General features: G+C 52.6%; 1 protein-coding gene across 1 annotated transcript; it reads left to right on the plus strand.

Annotated features, from left to right (window-relative positions):
- Positions 1-12,483: 12,483 nt before the first annotated feature.
- On the plus strand, positions 12,484-14,429 carry LOC138693801 (dentin sialophosphoprotein-like). Its single transcript, XM_069817599.1, has one exon. The coding sequence runs from the start codon at positions 12,618-12,620 to the stop codon at positions 13,677-13,679; it is 1,062 nt and encodes a 353-aa protein (XP_069673700.1). The 5' UTR covers positions 12,484-12,617; the 3' UTR covers positions 13,680-14,429.
- The last annotated feature ends 2,095 nt before the right edge of the window (positions 14,430-16,524 follow it).

Raw genomic sequence — 16,524 nt, forward strand, 5'->3', positions numbered from 1 at the left:
GCAGGAGCAGCAGCAGCAAGAGCAGCAGGAGCAGCAGCAGCAGGAGCAAGAGCAGCAGGAGCAGCAGCAGCAGCAGCAGGAGCAGCAGCAGCAGGAGCAGCAGCAGCTGGAGCAAGAGCAGCAGCAGAAGCAAGAGCAGCAGGAGCAACAGAAGTAGGAGCAGCAGCAGCAGGAGCAAGAGCAGCAGGAGCAGCAGCAGCAAGAGCAGCAGCAGGAGCAGCAGGAGCAAGAGTAACAGCAGCAGCAGCAAGAGCAGCAGCAGCAGCAAGAGCAGCAGCAGCAGGAGCAGCAGCAGCAGCAGCAAGAGCAGCAGCAGAAGCAAGAGCAGCAGAAGCAGGAGCAGTAGCAGCAGGAGTAGCAGCAGCAGCAGCAACAGCAGCAGCAGCAGCAGTAGCAGGAGCAGGAGAAACAGTAACAACAGCAGCAGCAGGAGCAGCAGCAGCAGTAGGAGTAGCAGCAGCAGGAGCAGGAGCAAGAGCAGCAGCAGTAACAGGAGCAGGAGCAGCAGCAGCAACAGCAGCAGCAGCATTAGCAGGAGCAGGAGAAGCAGCAACAGCAGCAGCAGAAGCAGGAGCAGCAGCAGCAGTAGGAGCAGCAGCAGCAGGAGCAGGAGCAGGAGCAGCAGCAGTAACAGGGGCAGGAGCAGCAGCAGCAACAGTAGTAGCAGCAGCAGCAAGAGCAGGAGCAGCAGTAGTAGCAGGAGCAGCAGCAGCAGTAGCAGCAGCAGCAGGAGCAGGAACAGCAGCAGCAGTAGCAGCAGCAGCAGGAGCAGGAGCAGCAGCAGCAGGAGCAGGAGCAGCAGCAGTAGGAGCAGCAGTAGCAGTAGCAGCAGCAACAGCACGAGCACGAGCAGGAGAAGTAGCAGCAGTAGGAGCAGCAGCAGCAGTAGCAACAGCAGCAGCAGCAGCAGTAGCAACAGCAGCAGCAGCAGCAGCAGCAGGAGCAGCAGCAGCAGGAGCAGCAGCAGCAGCAGGAGCAGCAGTAGCAGCGGCAGCAAGACCAGGAGTAGTAGCAGCAGCAGCAGGAGCAGCAGCAGCAGTAGCAACAGCAGCAGCAGGAGCAGCAGGAGCAGGAGTAGTAACAGGAAACAGAGCAGGAGGAGCAGGAGTAGCAGCAGCATTAGTAGTAGCAGCAGAAGGAGAAGGAGCAACAGCAGCAGCAGTAACAGGAGCAGGAGTAGCACTAGCAGTTGTAGTAACAGTTGCAGCAGGAGTGGAAGTAGCAGCAGATGTAGTAGAAGGATTAGCAACAGCAATGGCAATAGTAAGAGGAATGGCACGAGGAAAAGCATCAGGATACGCAGCAGCAGCAGCAATAGTAGTAGGAAGAGTAGCAGCACAATTAGGAGCATTAGTACCAGAAGGAGGAGCACTAGCAGCAGCATTAGTAGCAGCAGCAGGAGCAGTAGCAGCAGCAACAGCAGGAGCAGCAGTAGCACTAGGAGCAGCATTAGAAGCAGGAGGAGCAGCAGCAGTTGTATGAGCAGGAGCAGCAGCAGGAGTAGCAATAGCAGCAGCAGCAAGACAGGAGCAGGAGCAGCAGCAGTAGGAGCAGCAGCAAGAGCAGTAGGAGGAGCAGCAATAGCAGCAGCAGCAAGAGCAGGAGTAGGAGTAGCAGCAGCAGGAGCAGGAGAAACAGTAGCAGTAAGAGCAGGAGAAGCAGGGGTAGCAGCAGCATTAGAAGCAGCATTAGCAGGAGCAGGAGCAGCAGCAGTAACAGGAGTAGGAGTAGCAGTAGCAGCAGCAGGAGCAAGAGCAGCAGCAGCAGCAGGAGCAGCAACAAGAGCAGCAGGAACAAGAGTAGCAGGAGCAGCAGCAGCAGGAACAGTAGCAGCAGGAGCAGCAACAGGAGTAGTAGGAGCAGCAGGAACAGCAGCAGTAGGAGCAGCAGCAGCAAGAGCAGCAGGAGCAGCAGCAGGAGCAAGAGCAGCAACAGCAGCAAGAGTAGCAGTAGCAGCAGCAGCAAGAGCAGGAGTAGTAGCAGGAGCAGCAGCAGTAACAGGAGTAGGAGTAGCAGTAGCAGCAGCAGGAGCAAGAGCAGCAGCAGCAGGAGCAAGAGCAGTAGCAGCAGCAGGAGCAGCAACAAGAGCAGCAGGAACAAGAGTAGCAGGAGCAGCAGCAGCAGGAACAGTGGCAGCAGGAGCAGCAACAGGAGTAGTAGGAGCAGCAGGAACAGCAGCAGTAGGAGCAGCAGCAGCAGGAGCAGCAGCACCAGGATCAGAAGCAGGAGCAACAGCAGCAGAAGCAGCAGCAGCAGGAGCAAGAGCAGCAAAAGCAGCAAGAGCAGCAGTAGCAGCAGCAGCAAGAGCAGGAGTAGTAGCAGCAGCAGGAGCAGCAGCAGCAATAGCAACAGCAGCAGCAGCAGGAGCAGGAGAAGTAACAGGAAGCAGAGCAGGAGCAGGAGTAGCAGCAGCATTAGAAGTAGCAGCAGCAGAAGGAGCAGCAGCAGTAACAGGAGCAGGAGTAGCAGTAGCAGTTGTAGTAGCAGCAGCAGCAGGAGCAGGATTAGTAGCATATTTAGTAGTAGGATTAGCATTAGCAACAGCAATAGCAAGAGGCATATGACGAGGAGCAGCATCAGCAGTAGCAGCAGCAGTAATAGTAGTAGCAGGAGCACCACCAGGATTAGGAGCATTAGTAGCAGAAGAAGGAACACTAGCAGCAGCATTAGCAGCAGCAGCAGCAGGAGCAGTAGCAGCAGCAGGAGCAGAAGTAGCACTAGGAGCAGCAGTAGGAGTATGAACAGGAGCAGCAGCAGGATTAGGAGCATTAGTAGGAAAAGAAGGAGCACTAGCAGCAGCATTTGCAGCAGGAGCAGTAGCAGCAGCAACAGCAGGAGCAGCAGTAGCACTAGGAGCAGCAGTAGAAGCAGGAGCAGCAGCAGCAGTTGTATGAGCAGCAGCAGTATGGGCGGGAGCAGCAGCAGCAAGACAGGAGCAGGAGCAGCAGCAGTAGGAGCAGCAGCAAGAGCAGCAGGAGCAGCAATAGCAGCAGCAGCAAGAGCAGGAGTAGGAGTAGCAGCAGCAGGAGCAGCAGCAGCAGTAGCAACAGCAGCAGCAGGAGCAGGAGAAACAGTAGCAGTAAGAGCAGGAGAAGCAGGAGTAGCAGCAGCATTAGAAGCAGCATTAACAGGAGGAGGAGCAGCAGCAGTAACAGGAGTAGGAGTAGCAGTAGCAGCAGCAGGAGCAAGAGCAGCAGCAACAGCAGCAGCAGCAGCAGCAAGAGCAGCAGCAGCAGGAGGAACAGCAGCAGCAGGAGCAGCAACAGGAGTAGCAGGAGCAGCAGCAGCTGGATCAAGAACAGCAGCAGGAGCTAGAGCAGCAGGAGCAGCAGCAGTAGGAGCAGCAGCAGGAGGAGCAAAAGCAGCAGGAGCAGCAGCAAGAGCAGCAGGAGCAACAGCAGCAGGAGGAGCAGCAGCAGGAGCAAGAGCAGCAGAAGCAGCAGCAGGAGCGAGAACAGTAACAGCAGCAAGAGCAGCAGCAGGAGCAGCAGCAAGAGCTGCAGCAGCAACAGTAGCAGCAGTAAGAGCAACAGCTGGAGCAGCAGCAGTAGGTGCAGCAGGAGCAAGAGCAGCAGCAGCAGCAATAGCAGCAGGAGCAGCAGCAGCAGCAGGAGCAAGAGTAGCGGGAGCATAAGCAACAAGAGCAGCAGCAGCAGGAGCAGCATCAGTACCAGCAGCAGGAGCAGCAACACGAGCAACCGCAGCAGGAGCATAAGCAGCAGGAGCAGCTGCAGCAGGAGCAAGAGCAGCAGGAGCAGCAACAGGAGCAGCAAGAGGAGCAGCAGCAGGAGCAAGAGCAGCAGCAGCAGGTGCAAGAGCAGCAGGAGCAAGAGCAGCAGCAGTAGGAGCAGCAGTAGCAGTAGCAGCAGCAACAGCACGAGCAGGAGCAGGAGAAGTAGCAGCAGTGGCGACAGCAGCAGCAGGAGCAGCAAGAGCAGGATTAGTAGCAGCAGCAGCAGGAGCAGCAGCAGCAATAGCAACAGTAGCAGCAGCAGGAGCAAGAGCAGCAACAGCAGCAAGAGCAGCAGTAGCAGCAAGAGCAGGAGTAGTAGCAGCAGCAGGAGCAGCAGCAGCAGGAGCAGCAGCAGCAATAGCAACAGCAGCAGCAGGAGCAGCAGGTGCAGGAGAAGTAACAGGAAGCAGAGCAGGAGCAGGAGTAGCAGCAGCAGGAGGAGCAGCAGCAGTAACAGGAGCAGGAGTAGCAGTAGCAGTTGTAGTAGCTGCAGCAGCAGGAGCAGGATTAGTAGCATATTTAGTAGTAGGATTAGCATTAGCAACGGCAAGAGCAAGAGTAATATGACGAGGAGCTGCATCAGCAGTAGCAGCAGCAGTAATAGTAGTAGCAGGAGCACCACCAGGATTAGGAGCATTAGTAGCAGAAGAAGGAACACTAGCAGCAGCATTAGCAGCAGCAGGAGCAGTAGCAGCAGCAGGAACAGAAGTAGCACTAGGAGCAGCAGTAGGAGTATGAACAGGAGCAGCAGCAGGATTAGGAGCATTAGTAGGAGAAGAAGGAGCACTAGCAGCAGCATTTGCAGCAGGAGCAGCAGTAGCACTAGGAGCAGCAGTAGAAGCAGGAGCAGCAGCAGCAGTTGTATGAGCAGCAGCAGTATGAGCAGGAGCAGTATGAGCAGGAGCAGCAGCAGCAAGACAGGAGCAGGAGCAGCAGCAGTAGGAGCAGCAGAAAGAGCAGCAGGAGCAGCAATAGCAGCAGCAGCAAGAGCAGGAGTAGGAGTAGCAGCAGCAGGAGCAGCAGCAGCAGTAGCAACAACAGCAGCAGGAGCAGGAGAAACAGTAGCAGTAAGAGCAGGAGAAGCAGGAGTAGCAGCAGCATTAGAAGCAGCATTAGCAGGAGGAGGAGCAGCAGCAGTAACAGGAGTAGGAGTAGCAGTAGCAGCAGCAGGAGCAAGTGCAGCAGCAGCAACAGCAGCAGGAGCAGCAGCAGCAGCAAGAGCAGCAGCAGGAGGAACAGCAGCAGCAGGAGCAGCAACAGGAGTAGCAGGAGCAGCAGCAGCTGGATCAAGAACAGCAGCAGCAGGAGCAGGAGGAGCAAAAGCAGCAGGAGCAGCAGCAAGAGCAGCAGGAGCAACAGCAGCAGGAGGAGCAGCAGCAGGAGCAAGAGCAGCAGAAGCAGCAGCAGCAGGAGCTAGAACAGTAACAGCAGCAAGAGCAGCAGAAGGAGCAGCAGCAAGAGCTGCAGCAGCAACAGTAGCAGCAGTAAGAGCAGCAGCTGGAGCAGCAGCAGTAGGTGCAGCAGGAGCAAGAGCAGCAGCAGCAATAGCAGCAGGAGCAGCAGCAGCAGGAGCAAGAGTAGCGGGAGCATAAGCAACAAGAGGAGCAGCAGCATCAGTAGCAGCAGCAGGAGCAGCAGCAGGAGCAACAGCAGCAGGAGCAGCTGCAGCAGGAGCAGGAGCAGCAGCAAGAGGAGCAAGAGCAGCAGCAGCAGGAGCAGGAGCAGCAGCAGTAGGAGCAGCAGTAGCAGTAGCAGCAGCATCAGCACGAGCAGGAGCAGGAGAAGTAGCAGCAGTGGCGACAGCAGCAGCAGGAGCAGCAAGAGCAGGATTAGTAGCAGCAGCAGCAGGAGCAGCAGCAGCAATAGCAACAGCAGCAGCAGGAGCAGGAGAAGTAACAGGAAGCAGAGCAGGAGCTGGAGTAGCAGCAGCATTAGAAGTAGCAGCAGCAGGAGAAGGAGCAGCAGCAGCAGTAAAAGGAGCAGGAGTAGCAGTAGCAGTTGTAGTAGTAGCAGCAGCAGGAGCAGGATTAGTAGCATATTTAGTAGAAGGATTAGCATTAGCAACGGCAATAGGAAGAGGTATAAGACGAGGAGCAGCATCAGCAGTAGCAGCAGCAGCTATAGTAGGAGCAGGAGCACCACCAGGATTAGGAGCATTAGTAGCAGAAGAAGGAACACTAGCAGCAGCATTAGCAGCAGCAGCAGTAGCAGTAGCTGGAGCAGAAGTAGCACTAGGAACAGGAGTAGGAGTATGAACAGGAGCAGCAGCAGCAGCAATAGTATTAGCAGGAGCAGCAGGATTAGGAGCATTAGTAGCAGAAGAAGGAGCACTAGCAGCAGCATTTGCAACAGCAACAGGAGCAGTAGCAGCACCAGGAGCAGCAGTAGCACTAGGAGCAGCAGTAGAAGCAGGTGCAGCAGCAGTTGTATGAGCAGCAGCAGTATGAGCAGGAGCAGCAGCAGCAGAAGTAGCTATAGCAGCAGCAGCAAGACAGGAGCAGGAGCAGCAGCAGTAGGAGCAGCAGCAAGAGCAGCAGGAGCAGCAATAGCAGCAGCAAGAGCAGGAGTAGGAGTAGCAGCAGCAGTAGCAACAGCAGCAGCAGGAGCAGGAGAAACAGTAGCAGTAAGAGCAGGAGAAGCAGGAGTAGCAGCAGCATTAGCAGGAGCAGCAGCAGTAACAGGAGTAGGAGTAGCAGTAGCAGCAGCAGGAGCAAGAGCAGCAGCAGCAGGAAGAGCAGCAGGAGCAGCAGCAGCAAGAGCAGCAGGAACAGCAGCAGGAGCAAGAGCAGCGGGAGCAGCAGCAGCAAGAGCAGCAGGAGCAGCAGCAGCAGGAGTAGTAAGAGCAGCAGCAGCAGCAGCTGGAGCAAGAACAGCAGCAGGAGCAGCAGCAGTAGGGGGGAAGCAGCAGCAGGAGCAAAAGCAGCAGCAGCAAGAGCAGCAGGATCAGCAGCAGCAGCAGGAGGCGCAGCCGCAGGAGTAAGAGCTGCAGAAGCAGCAGCAGGAGCAAGAGCAGCAACAGCAGCAAGATCAGCAGCAGCAGGAGCAGCAGCAGCAACAGTAGCAGGAGCAAGATCAGCAGCTGGAGCAGCAGCAGCAGGAGCAGCAGTAGCAGTAGCAGCAAGAGCAGGAGTAGTAGCAGCAGCAGCAGGAGCAGCAGCAGCAGTAGCAACAGCAGCAGCAGGAGCAGCAGGTGCAGGAGTAGTAACAGGAAGCACAGCAGGAGGAGCAGGAGTAGCAGCAGCATTAGTAGTAGCAGCAGCAGGAGAAGGAGCAGCAGCAGCAGGAGAAGGAGCAGCAGCAGCAGTAACAGGAGCAGGAGTAGCACTAGCAGTTGTAGTAACAGGAGCAGCAGGAGCAGGAGTAGCAGCAGGTTTAGTACAAAGATTATCAACAGCAACGGCAATAGAAAGAGGAATGACACGAAGAAAAGCATCAGGATTATCAGCAGCAGCAGCAATAGTAGTAGGAGGAGTAGCAGCAGGATTAGGAGCATTAGTACCAGAAGGAGGAGCACTAGCAGCAGCATTAGCAGCAGCAGCAGGAGCAGTAGCAGCAGGAACAGCAGGAGCAGCAGTAGCACTAGGAGCGCAGTAGAAGCAGGAGGAGCAGCAGCAGTTGTATGAGCAGGAGCAGCAGCAGCAGGAGTAGCAATAGGAGCAGCAGCAACACAGGAGCAGCAGCAGCAAGAGCAAGAGGAGCAGCAATAGCATCAGCAGCAAGAGCAGGAGTAGGAGTAGCAGCAGCAGTAGCAACAGCAGCAGCAGGATCAGGAGAAACAGTAGCAGTAAGAGCAGGAGAAGCAGGAGTTGCAGCAGCATTAGAAGCAGCATTAGCAGGAGCAGGAGCAGCAGCAGTAACAGGAGTAGGAGTAGCAGTAGCAGCAGCAGCAGGAGCAAGAGCAGCAGCAGCAGGAGCAAGAGCAGTAGCAGCAGCAGGAGCAGCAAGAAGAGCAGCAGGAACAAGAGTAGCAGGAGCAGCAGCAGCAGCAAGAGCAGCAGCAGCAGGAACAGTAGCAGCAGGAGCAGCAACAGGAGTAGTAGGAGCAGCAGGAGCAGCAGCAGCAGGAGCAGCAGCAGCAAGAGCAGCAGGAGCAGCAGCAGGAGCAAGAGCAGCAGGAGCAGCAGCAGCAGGAGCAAGAGCAGCAACAGCAGCAAGAGTAACAGTAGCAGCAGCAGCAGCAAGAGCGGGAGTAGTAGCAGCAGCAGGAGCAGCAGCGGCAATAGCAACAGCAGCAGCAGCAGGAGCAGCAAGTGCAGGAGAAGTAACAGGAAGCAGAGCAGGAGCAGGAATAGCAGCAGCATTAGAAGTAGCAGCAGCAGGAGAAGGAGCAGCAGCAGTAACAGGAGCTGGAGTAGCAGTAGCATTTGTAGTAGCAGCAGCAGCAAGAGCAGGATTAGTAGCATATTTAGTAGTAGGATTAGCATTAGCAACGGCAATAGCAAGAGGCATAGGACGAGGAGCAGCATCAGCAGTAGCAGCAGCAGTAATAGTAGTAGCAGGAGCACCACCAGGATTAGGAGCATTAGTAGCAGAAGAAGGAACACTAGCAGCAGCATTAGCAGCAGCAGCAGCAGGAGCAGTAGCAGCAGCAGGAGCAGAAGTAGCACTAGGAGCAGCAGTAGGAGTATGAACAGGAGCAGCAGCAGGATTAGGAGCATTAGTAGGAAAAGAAGGAGCACTAGCAGCAGCATTTGCAGCAGCAGCAGGAGCAGTAGCAGCAGCAACAGCAGGAGCAGCAGTAGCACTAGGAGCAGCAGTAGAAGCAGGAGCAGCAGCAGCAGTTGTATGAGCAGCAGCAGTATGGGCAGGAGCAGCAGCAGCAAGACAGGAGCAGGAGCAGCAGCAGTAGGAGCAGGAGCAAGAGCAGCAGGAGCAGCAATAGCAGCAGCAGCAAGAGCAGGAGTAGGAGTAGCAGCAGCAGGAGCAGCAGCAGCAGTAGCAACAGCAGCAGCAGGAGCAGGAGAAACAGTAGCAGTAAGAGCAGGAGAAGCAGGAGTAGCAGCAGCATTAGAAGCAGCATTAGCAGGAGCAGGAGCAGCAGCATTAACAGGAGTAGGAGTAGCAGTAGCAGCAGCTGGAGCAAGAGCAGCAGCAGCAACAGCAGCAGGAGCAGCAGCAGCAGCAGGAGGAACAGGAGCAGCAACAGGAGTAGCAGGAGCAGCAGCAGCTTGATTAAGAACAGCAGCAGGAGCAAGAGCAGCAGGAGCAGCAGCAGTAGGAGCAGCAGCAGGAGGAGCAAAAGCAGCAGAAGCAGCAGCAAGAGCAGCAGGATCAACAGCAGCAGGAGGAGCAGCAGCAGAAGCAGCAGCAGCAGGAGCTAGAGCAGTAACAGCAGCAAGAGCTGCAGCAGCAACAGTAGCAGCAGTAGGTGCAGCAGGAGCAAGGGCAGCAGGAACAGGAGCAGCAGCAGCAAGAGCAAGAGCAGCAGCAGCAATAGCATCAGGAGCAAGAGTAGCGGGAGCAGAAGCAACAAGAGCAGCAGCTGTAGCAGCAGCAGGAGCAGCAGCAGGATTAACCGCAGCAGGAGCAACAGCAGCAGGAGGAGCTGCAGCAGGAGCAGCAAGAGGAGCAGCAGCAGGAGCAAGAGCAGCAGCAGCAGCAGGAGCAAGAGCAGCAGGAGCAGCAGCAGGAGCAAAAGCAGCAGCAGTAGGAGCAGCAGTAGCAGTAGCAGCAGCAACAGCACGAGCAGGAGCAGGAGAAGTAGCAGCAGTGGCGACAGCAGCAGCAGGAGCAGCAGCAGCAAGAGCAGGAGTAGTAGCAGCAGCAGCAGGAGCAGCAGCAGTAATAGCAACAGCAGCAGCAGCAGGAGCAGCAGGTGCAGGAGAAGTAACAGGAAGCAGAGCAGGAGCAGGAGTAGCAGCAGCATTAGAAGTAGCAGCAGCAGGAGAAGGAGCAGCAGCAGCAGTAAAAGGAGCAGGAGTAGCAGTAGCAGTTGTAGTAGCAGCAGCAGCATGAGCAGGATTAGTAGCATTTTTAGTAGAAGGATTAGCATTAGCAACGGCAATAGGAAGAGGAATAAGACGAGGAGCAGCATCAGCAGTAGCAGCAGCAGCTATAGTAGGAGCAGGAGCACCACCAGGATTAGGAGCATTAGTAGCAGAAGAAGGAACACTAGCAGCAGCATTAGCAGCAGCAGCAGTAGCAGTAGAAGGAGCAGAAGTAGCACTAGGAACAGGAGTAGGAGTATGAACAGGAGCAGCAGCAGCAGCAATAGTAGTAGCAGGAGCAGCAGGATTAGGAGCATTAGTAGCAGAAGAAGGAGCACTAGCAGCAGCAGCAGGAGCAGTAGCAGCATCAGGAGCAGCAGTAGCACTAGGAGCACCAGTAGAAGCAGGAGCAGCAGCAGTTGCATGAGCAGCAGCAGTAGGAGCAGCAGCAAGAGCAGTAAGAGCAGCAATAGGAGCAGCAGCAAGAGCAGGAGTAGGAGTAGCAGCAGCAGTAGCAACAGCAGCAGCAGGAGCAGGAGAAACAGTAGCAGTAAGAGCAGGAGAAGGAGTAGCAGCAGCATTAGAAGTAGCATTAGCGGGAGCAGCAGCAGTAACAGGAGTAGGAGTAGCAGTAGCAGCAGCAGGAGCAAGAGCAGCAGCAGGAGCAAGAGCAGCAGCAGGAAGAGCAGCAGGAGCAGCAGCAGCAAGAGCAGCAGGAACAGCACCAGCAAGAGCAGCAGCAGCAGGAATAGTAAGAGCAGCAGCAGCAGCTGGAGCAAGAACAGCAGCAGGAGCAGCAGCAGTAGGGGGGAAGCAGCAGCAGGAGCAAAAGCAGCAGCAGCAAGAGCAGCAGGATCAGCAGCAGGAGCAGCAGCAGCAGGAGGCGCAGCCGCAGCAGCAAGAGCTGCAGAAGCAGCAGCAGGAGCAACAGCAGCAACAGCAGCAAGATCAGCAGCAGCAGGAGCAGCAGCAAGAGCAGCAGCAGGAACAGTAGCAGGAGCAAGATCAGCAGCTGGAGCAGCAGCAGCAGGAGCAAGAGCAGGAGCAAGAGCAGCAGGAGCAGCAGCAACAAGAGCAGGAACAGCAAGAGCAGAAGCAACAAGTGCAGTAGCAGCAGGAGCAGCAGCAAGAGCAACAGCAGCAGGAGCAGCAACTGCAAAAGCAAGAGCAGCAGCAAGAACAGCAGCAGCAGGAGCAGCAACAGCAGTAGCAGGAGCAGCAGGAGCTGGATCAAGAACAGCAGCAGGAGCAAGAGCAGCAGGAGCAGCAGCAAAGAGCAGCAGGAGCAATAGGAGCAGCAACACCAGGAGCAGCAGCAGCAGGTGCAAGAGCAGCAGCAGGAGCAAGAGCAGCAGAAGCAGCAGCAGCAGGAGCTAGAGCAGTAACAGCAGCAAGAGCAGCAGCAGCAACAGTAGCAGCAGCAAGAGCAGCAGCTGGAGCTGCAGCAGCAGGAGCAAGAGCAGCAGCAGCAGGAGCAAGAGCAGCAGCAGCAATAGCAGCAGGAGCAGAAGCAACAAGAGCAGCAGCAGCAGGAGCAGCAGCAGTAGCAGCAGCAGGAGCAGCAGGAGCAACCGCAGCAGGAGCAACAGCAGCAGGAGCAGCTGCAGCAGGAGCAAGAGCAGCAGGAGCAGCAGCAGGAGCAAGAGCAGCAGGAGCAGCAGGGGTAGCAGCAGCAGGAGGAGCAAGAGCAGCAGCAGCAGCAGGAGCAAGAGCAGCAGCAGTAGGAGCAGCAGTAGCATTAGCAGCAACAGCACGAGCAGGAGCAGGAGAAGTAGCAGCAGTGGCGACAGCAGCAGCAGGAGCAGCAGCAGCAAGAGCAGGAGTAGTAGCATCAGCAGAAGCAGCAGCAGCAATAGCAACAGCAGCAGCAGCAGGAGCAGCAGGTGCAGGAGAAGTAATAGGAAGGAGAGCAGGAGCAGGAGTAGCAGCAGCATTAGAAGTAGCAGCAGCAGAAGGAGCAGCAGCAGTAACAGGAGCAGGAGTAGCAGTAGCAGTTGTAGTAGCAGCAGCAGCAGGAGCAGGATTAGTAGCATATTTAGTAGAAGGATTAACATTAGCAACGGCAATAGGAAGAGGAATAAGACGAGGAGCAGCATTAGCAGTAGCAGCAGCAGCAATAGTAGTAGCAGGAGCACCACCAGGATTAGGAGCATTAGTAGCAGAAGAAGGAACACTAGCAGCAGCATTAGCAGCAGCAGCAGCAGGAGCAGTAGCAGCAGCAGGAGCAGAAGTAGCACTAGGAGCAGCAGTAGGAGTATGATCAGGAGCAGCAGCAGGAGCAATAGTAGTAGCAGGAGCAGCAGGATTAGGAGCATTAGTAGCAGAAGAAGGAGCACTAGCAGCAGCATTCGAAGCAGCAGCAGGAGCAGTAGCAGCACCAGGAGCAGCAGTAGCACTAGGAGCAGCAGCAGTTGTATGAGCAGCAGCAGTATGAGCAGGAGCAGCAGCAGCAGGAGTAGCTATAGCAGCAGCAGCAAGACAGGAGCAGGAGCAGCAGCAGTAGGAGCAGCAGCAAGAGCAGCAGGAGCAGCAATAGCAGCAGCAGCAAGAGCAGGAGTAGTAGTAGCAGCAGCAGTAGCAACAGCAGCAGCAGGAGCAGGAGAAACAGTAGCAGTAAGAGCAGGAGAAGCAGGAGTAGCAGTAGCATTGGAAGCAGCATTAGCAGGAGCAGGAGCAGCAGCAGCAGCAATAGCAGCAGAAGCAGCAGCAGCAAGAGCAGCAGCAGGAGTAGTAAGAGCAGCAGCAGCAGCAGCTGGAGCAAGAACTTCAGGAGCAAGAGCAGCAGAAGCAGCAGGAGTAGTAAGAGCAGCAGGAGCAGCTGGATCAAGAATAGCAGCAGGAGCAAGAGCAGCAGGAGCAAAAGCAGCAGCAAGAGCAGCAGGATCAGCAGCAGCAGTAGCAGCAGCAGCAGGAGGAGCAGCCGCAGGAGCAAGAGCAGCAGAAGCAGCAGCAGGAGCATGAGCAGCAACAGCAGCAGCAGCAGGAGCAGCAGCAAGAGCAGCAGCAACAGTAGCAGCAGCAAGATCAGCAGCTGGAGCAGCAGCAGCAGGAGCAGGAGGAAGAGGAGCAGGAGCAGTAGTAGCAGCAGCAACAAGAGCAGGAGCAATAAGAGCAGAAGCAACAAGAGCAGCAGCAGCAGCAAGAGCAACAGCAGCAGGACCAACAACAGCAAAAGCAAGAGCATCAGCAGCAAGAGCAGCAGCAGCAAGAGCAGCAGCTGCAGCAGCAGGAGCAACAGCAGCAAGAGGAGTAGCAGAAGGAGCAAGAGCAGCAGGAGCAGCAGTAGCAGGGGCAAGGGCAGCAGCAAGAACAGCAGCAGGAGCAGCAGCAGCAAGAGCAGCAGCAGCAGCAGGGGCAGCAGCAGCAGTAGTAGCAGAAGCAAGAGCAGCAGCAGAAGCAGTAGCAGCAGGAATAGCAGCAGCAGCAACAGCAGCAGCAGTAGCAGGAGCAGGAGAAGCAGTAACAACAGCAGCAGCAGGAGCAGCAGCAGTAGGAGCAGCAGCAGCAGGAGCAGGAGCAGGAGCAGCAGCTGTAACAGGAGCAGCAGCAGCAGCATTAGCAGGAGCAGGAGAAGCAATAACAGCAGCAGCAGAAGCAGGAGCAGCAGCATCAGTAGGAGCAGCAGCAGCAGGAGCAGCAGCAGTAACAAGGGCAGGAGCAGCAGCAGCAACAGCAATAGCAGCAGCAGCAAGAGCAGGAGCAGCAGTAGTAGCACAAAATGGAATCCACTCTTCTGTAGACGACGATGTTACGAGGATGGCTTGGTATGTCTCTTTACTAAGAAATTCCTTTCCTTCCTTTTCACTCGCGTCTTTTATTTTGGCAATGTAGCGAGGAAAATCGTGCTCGAGCCACTGCAACCTCTCATCATTAATGTTAAAGAAATGCATTTTCTCCGGTTTATGCATGTCCATATTACTGCTGCTAACATCATGAATGTTGAACCACTTTTTAATGTTCTTCATGAAAGTGATTGTTGCTCCAGCATTACAAAACTCATGTGCGCCTATCTGTTGTGATTGGTCTTTCAGGTATTCCAATGCCGTGATAACTTCTAAGGAAAATATATCTTTGGCGCGTTTGACATTCATCTTCTCGAAATTAGTGGGAGCAATGTGTTTGTGGGTGAGAAAAGGAACTGGCTTCGTAGTTTCTGTTGACTGAAGTTCATACAGTTCCTTTACGTGGCTGCCTCATCACCATCGAACATAACTTTATCTAGGAATGCATTTCTTATATATTTTAGTATGTGGCACTGATCGAATGCAAGATAAAGAGGTCGCTCACTGTTGTGGGGATGAGGTATTATTGGTTTCACACTTTTCGAGGATGACAGTTTACACATCATGTTTACATTTGTTTTATGATTGTCTGTCACTACACGTAACCCTAAGAACCCACAAGATTCGATTTCTTCTATTACGGACAGAGTGAGTTTATGGAGGTCCGCACCACAAAGCCTCTTTGAGAAGAAGTATGCTGCAGGAAGTTTGTATTGCGTTGTCAGTCCTGATATCAAAAAAGAAAGAAGTTATTTGCCAGGATGGTTTGCTTCTCTGTTGTTTTGTTATCACCCTCTCTATTATCATTATCTTCTGCATTGTATAAATTTGCAGAAGTATCTTACTCACCGAAGAAAGAATCTAGTTTCTTGTCATATATCAACTGTTGCTTGATTGACATTTCGTCCACTATTAATGAACACAATTTTTCTGCCTGGTTTAGTTGATTCGATTCCAGAAGGAGACGACTTTTTATGAGAGGTGTTATTCCAGTGCCACATGACAAATCCCCTACATATCTGGAAAGTGTACTCTTGCTAGGGATATCGAAAATGTAATTTCTGGCATGTTTGTACCCTTTAGGACTAGCATATTGCCAAAGCACACAGTGCTTCACTGTACTTTCCGACCATCGTAGGATATTTTTTCTGAAAATTTGTTATTAAGTCTAATAACATTGAGGCTTTAAGATACGAGGGATCATTTTCATTGATTTTTAATATAGCAGAAAGAGCCTCGTAATACTTGTTTTTATATTTTTCTAATTTCCTATTGACATCTTGTAGGCTGAGCTCTAATTTTCGTATATTTACATTCGCCCGCCACAATTTCAATCGAAGTTTTCTTTTTTCTGCCTCAGCATCTCTTAATTTATGTTGAATGTTGCTTTCAGTTTGAACTGCAACGGAGTGGAATGACTTATCCGTAACAGTATCCGCGTCATTTGCATTTTCGGTATTGCATTCAGGACTATTATTACGTTTCCTCTGTGTACCTCTCTGATTAGCACACAAGTTTTCTGCGCGCCTTTCTAGGTGTAATTTTGTAAGAAGGGTATCCACTGAAAACACTGGAAATAGAATCATATTTTAGTTTCCTTATTTTCAGTCCAGGTTGATAAACTACACACTACAGAACTTCTTGAATTAAAATTCGGTAGGAAGTTGTCTCTTGAAATTGCTTTCAACCATGCTTCAGCTCGCTCTGCATTAACAGGAAATTCATGAAATGAAATTCCTGCTACTCCACGGCTTTTACTTTTACAGAAAGGTACACAGCAATACACCATGATTTTATATTAACACAGCAGACTGATACCTCACTTAAGAACACTTATCACGTCAGGCTGTCAAACTAACTGAAGCTGTCAGCAGCGTACTGTTGACTCACGGCAATAAGTATTCAGTGGGTCGAGTTGTGCCACGCTATGCGGCAAATTTGTGTACACCTCCTGTTCACAAGATTTTACGGAGATGGGCAGTAGTGGGAAGGCGTGTAGTATAGCAGCCGGCGATGATTAAGGCAACATGGACCACGAAACTGAACTTTTCAAGAACCAAACTACAGTGAAACCTGTCTAAAGTGACCATCTGAAGTTATCTTGTAAAATGGTCGTTTTATCAGGTGGCCGCTTGATTAAGGTTACGGTTTTTTTATGAATCAGCATGAAAATACTGAATTTCATTGACTTTTTAGTACTGTGTGCGTACAACAATTGTGCATATTAATGTCAGCCTCTTCCATTCTTGCAACTAGCCTTTTCAAAACTCTCTTGCGGTACCTCAGTTTAAATGACTGGATAATAACTTGATCAACAAGGGGCTGGAGGTGTGATGTATTTGGGGGAGGAAACACTGATCACATTGCGACTTTGTCATTTAATCTTGGAAATTGCGTAGCCAATTCCCAAACAATAATGATGTCATCCAGCTTTATTGTTGCAGTTCACTTAACTCCCAATAAGCTCATGTCAACATTTTTCAAACATCTCGATTTCAATCATTTCCCTATTATTAAGAGTGGTTCTTTTTCTCCTGCAGCATTACAACAAAAGAGCAGGGTTATTTTGACTTTTATCAACTTCCCCCCTTTACACTCTTTTTTTCTTAAAACTTAAAGTTTTGTTAGGGAGGGCCCTGAAAAAAAAACCTATTTCGTTAACATTGGCCCATGTGAATAAAAACTAGCTTTAGCTTTTTAGTCTTCAGTATTAGCACTAGCTTTAGCTGTCTAGTCTTCAGTATTAGCACTAGCTTTAGCTAGCAATTGTGTGAATATAATATTGCCCTTGCTAGGAAGCTAAAGCTGGAAAATTCCAGCTTTCGCTTGAGATTAGTGAACACCTGTATGCCTATTAATATAATATTTCATTGTTAGAGCAAGTGTTTTATGAATCTTCTCCATAGTTGACTGAAAATGTTATTCTCAACAACTGAATTGATTTCATACCAGATTTGTTGTTTTTTTTTAGTTGGTTATTTAACGATGCTGTATCAACTACTAGGTAATTTAGCGTCGAAGAGATTGGTGATAGCGAGATGGTATTTGGCGAGATGAGGCCGAGAATTCGCCATAGATTACC

Source organism: Periplaneta americana, unplaced genomic scaffold (genome assembly GCF_040183065.1).
Source record: "Periplaneta americana isolate PAMFEO1 unplaced genomic scaffold, P.americana_PAMFEO1_priV1 scaffold_21, whole genome shotgun sequence".
NCBI classification, from domain to species: domain Eukaryota; kingdom Metazoa; phylum Arthropoda; class Insecta; order Blattodea; family Blattidae; genus Periplaneta; species Periplaneta americana.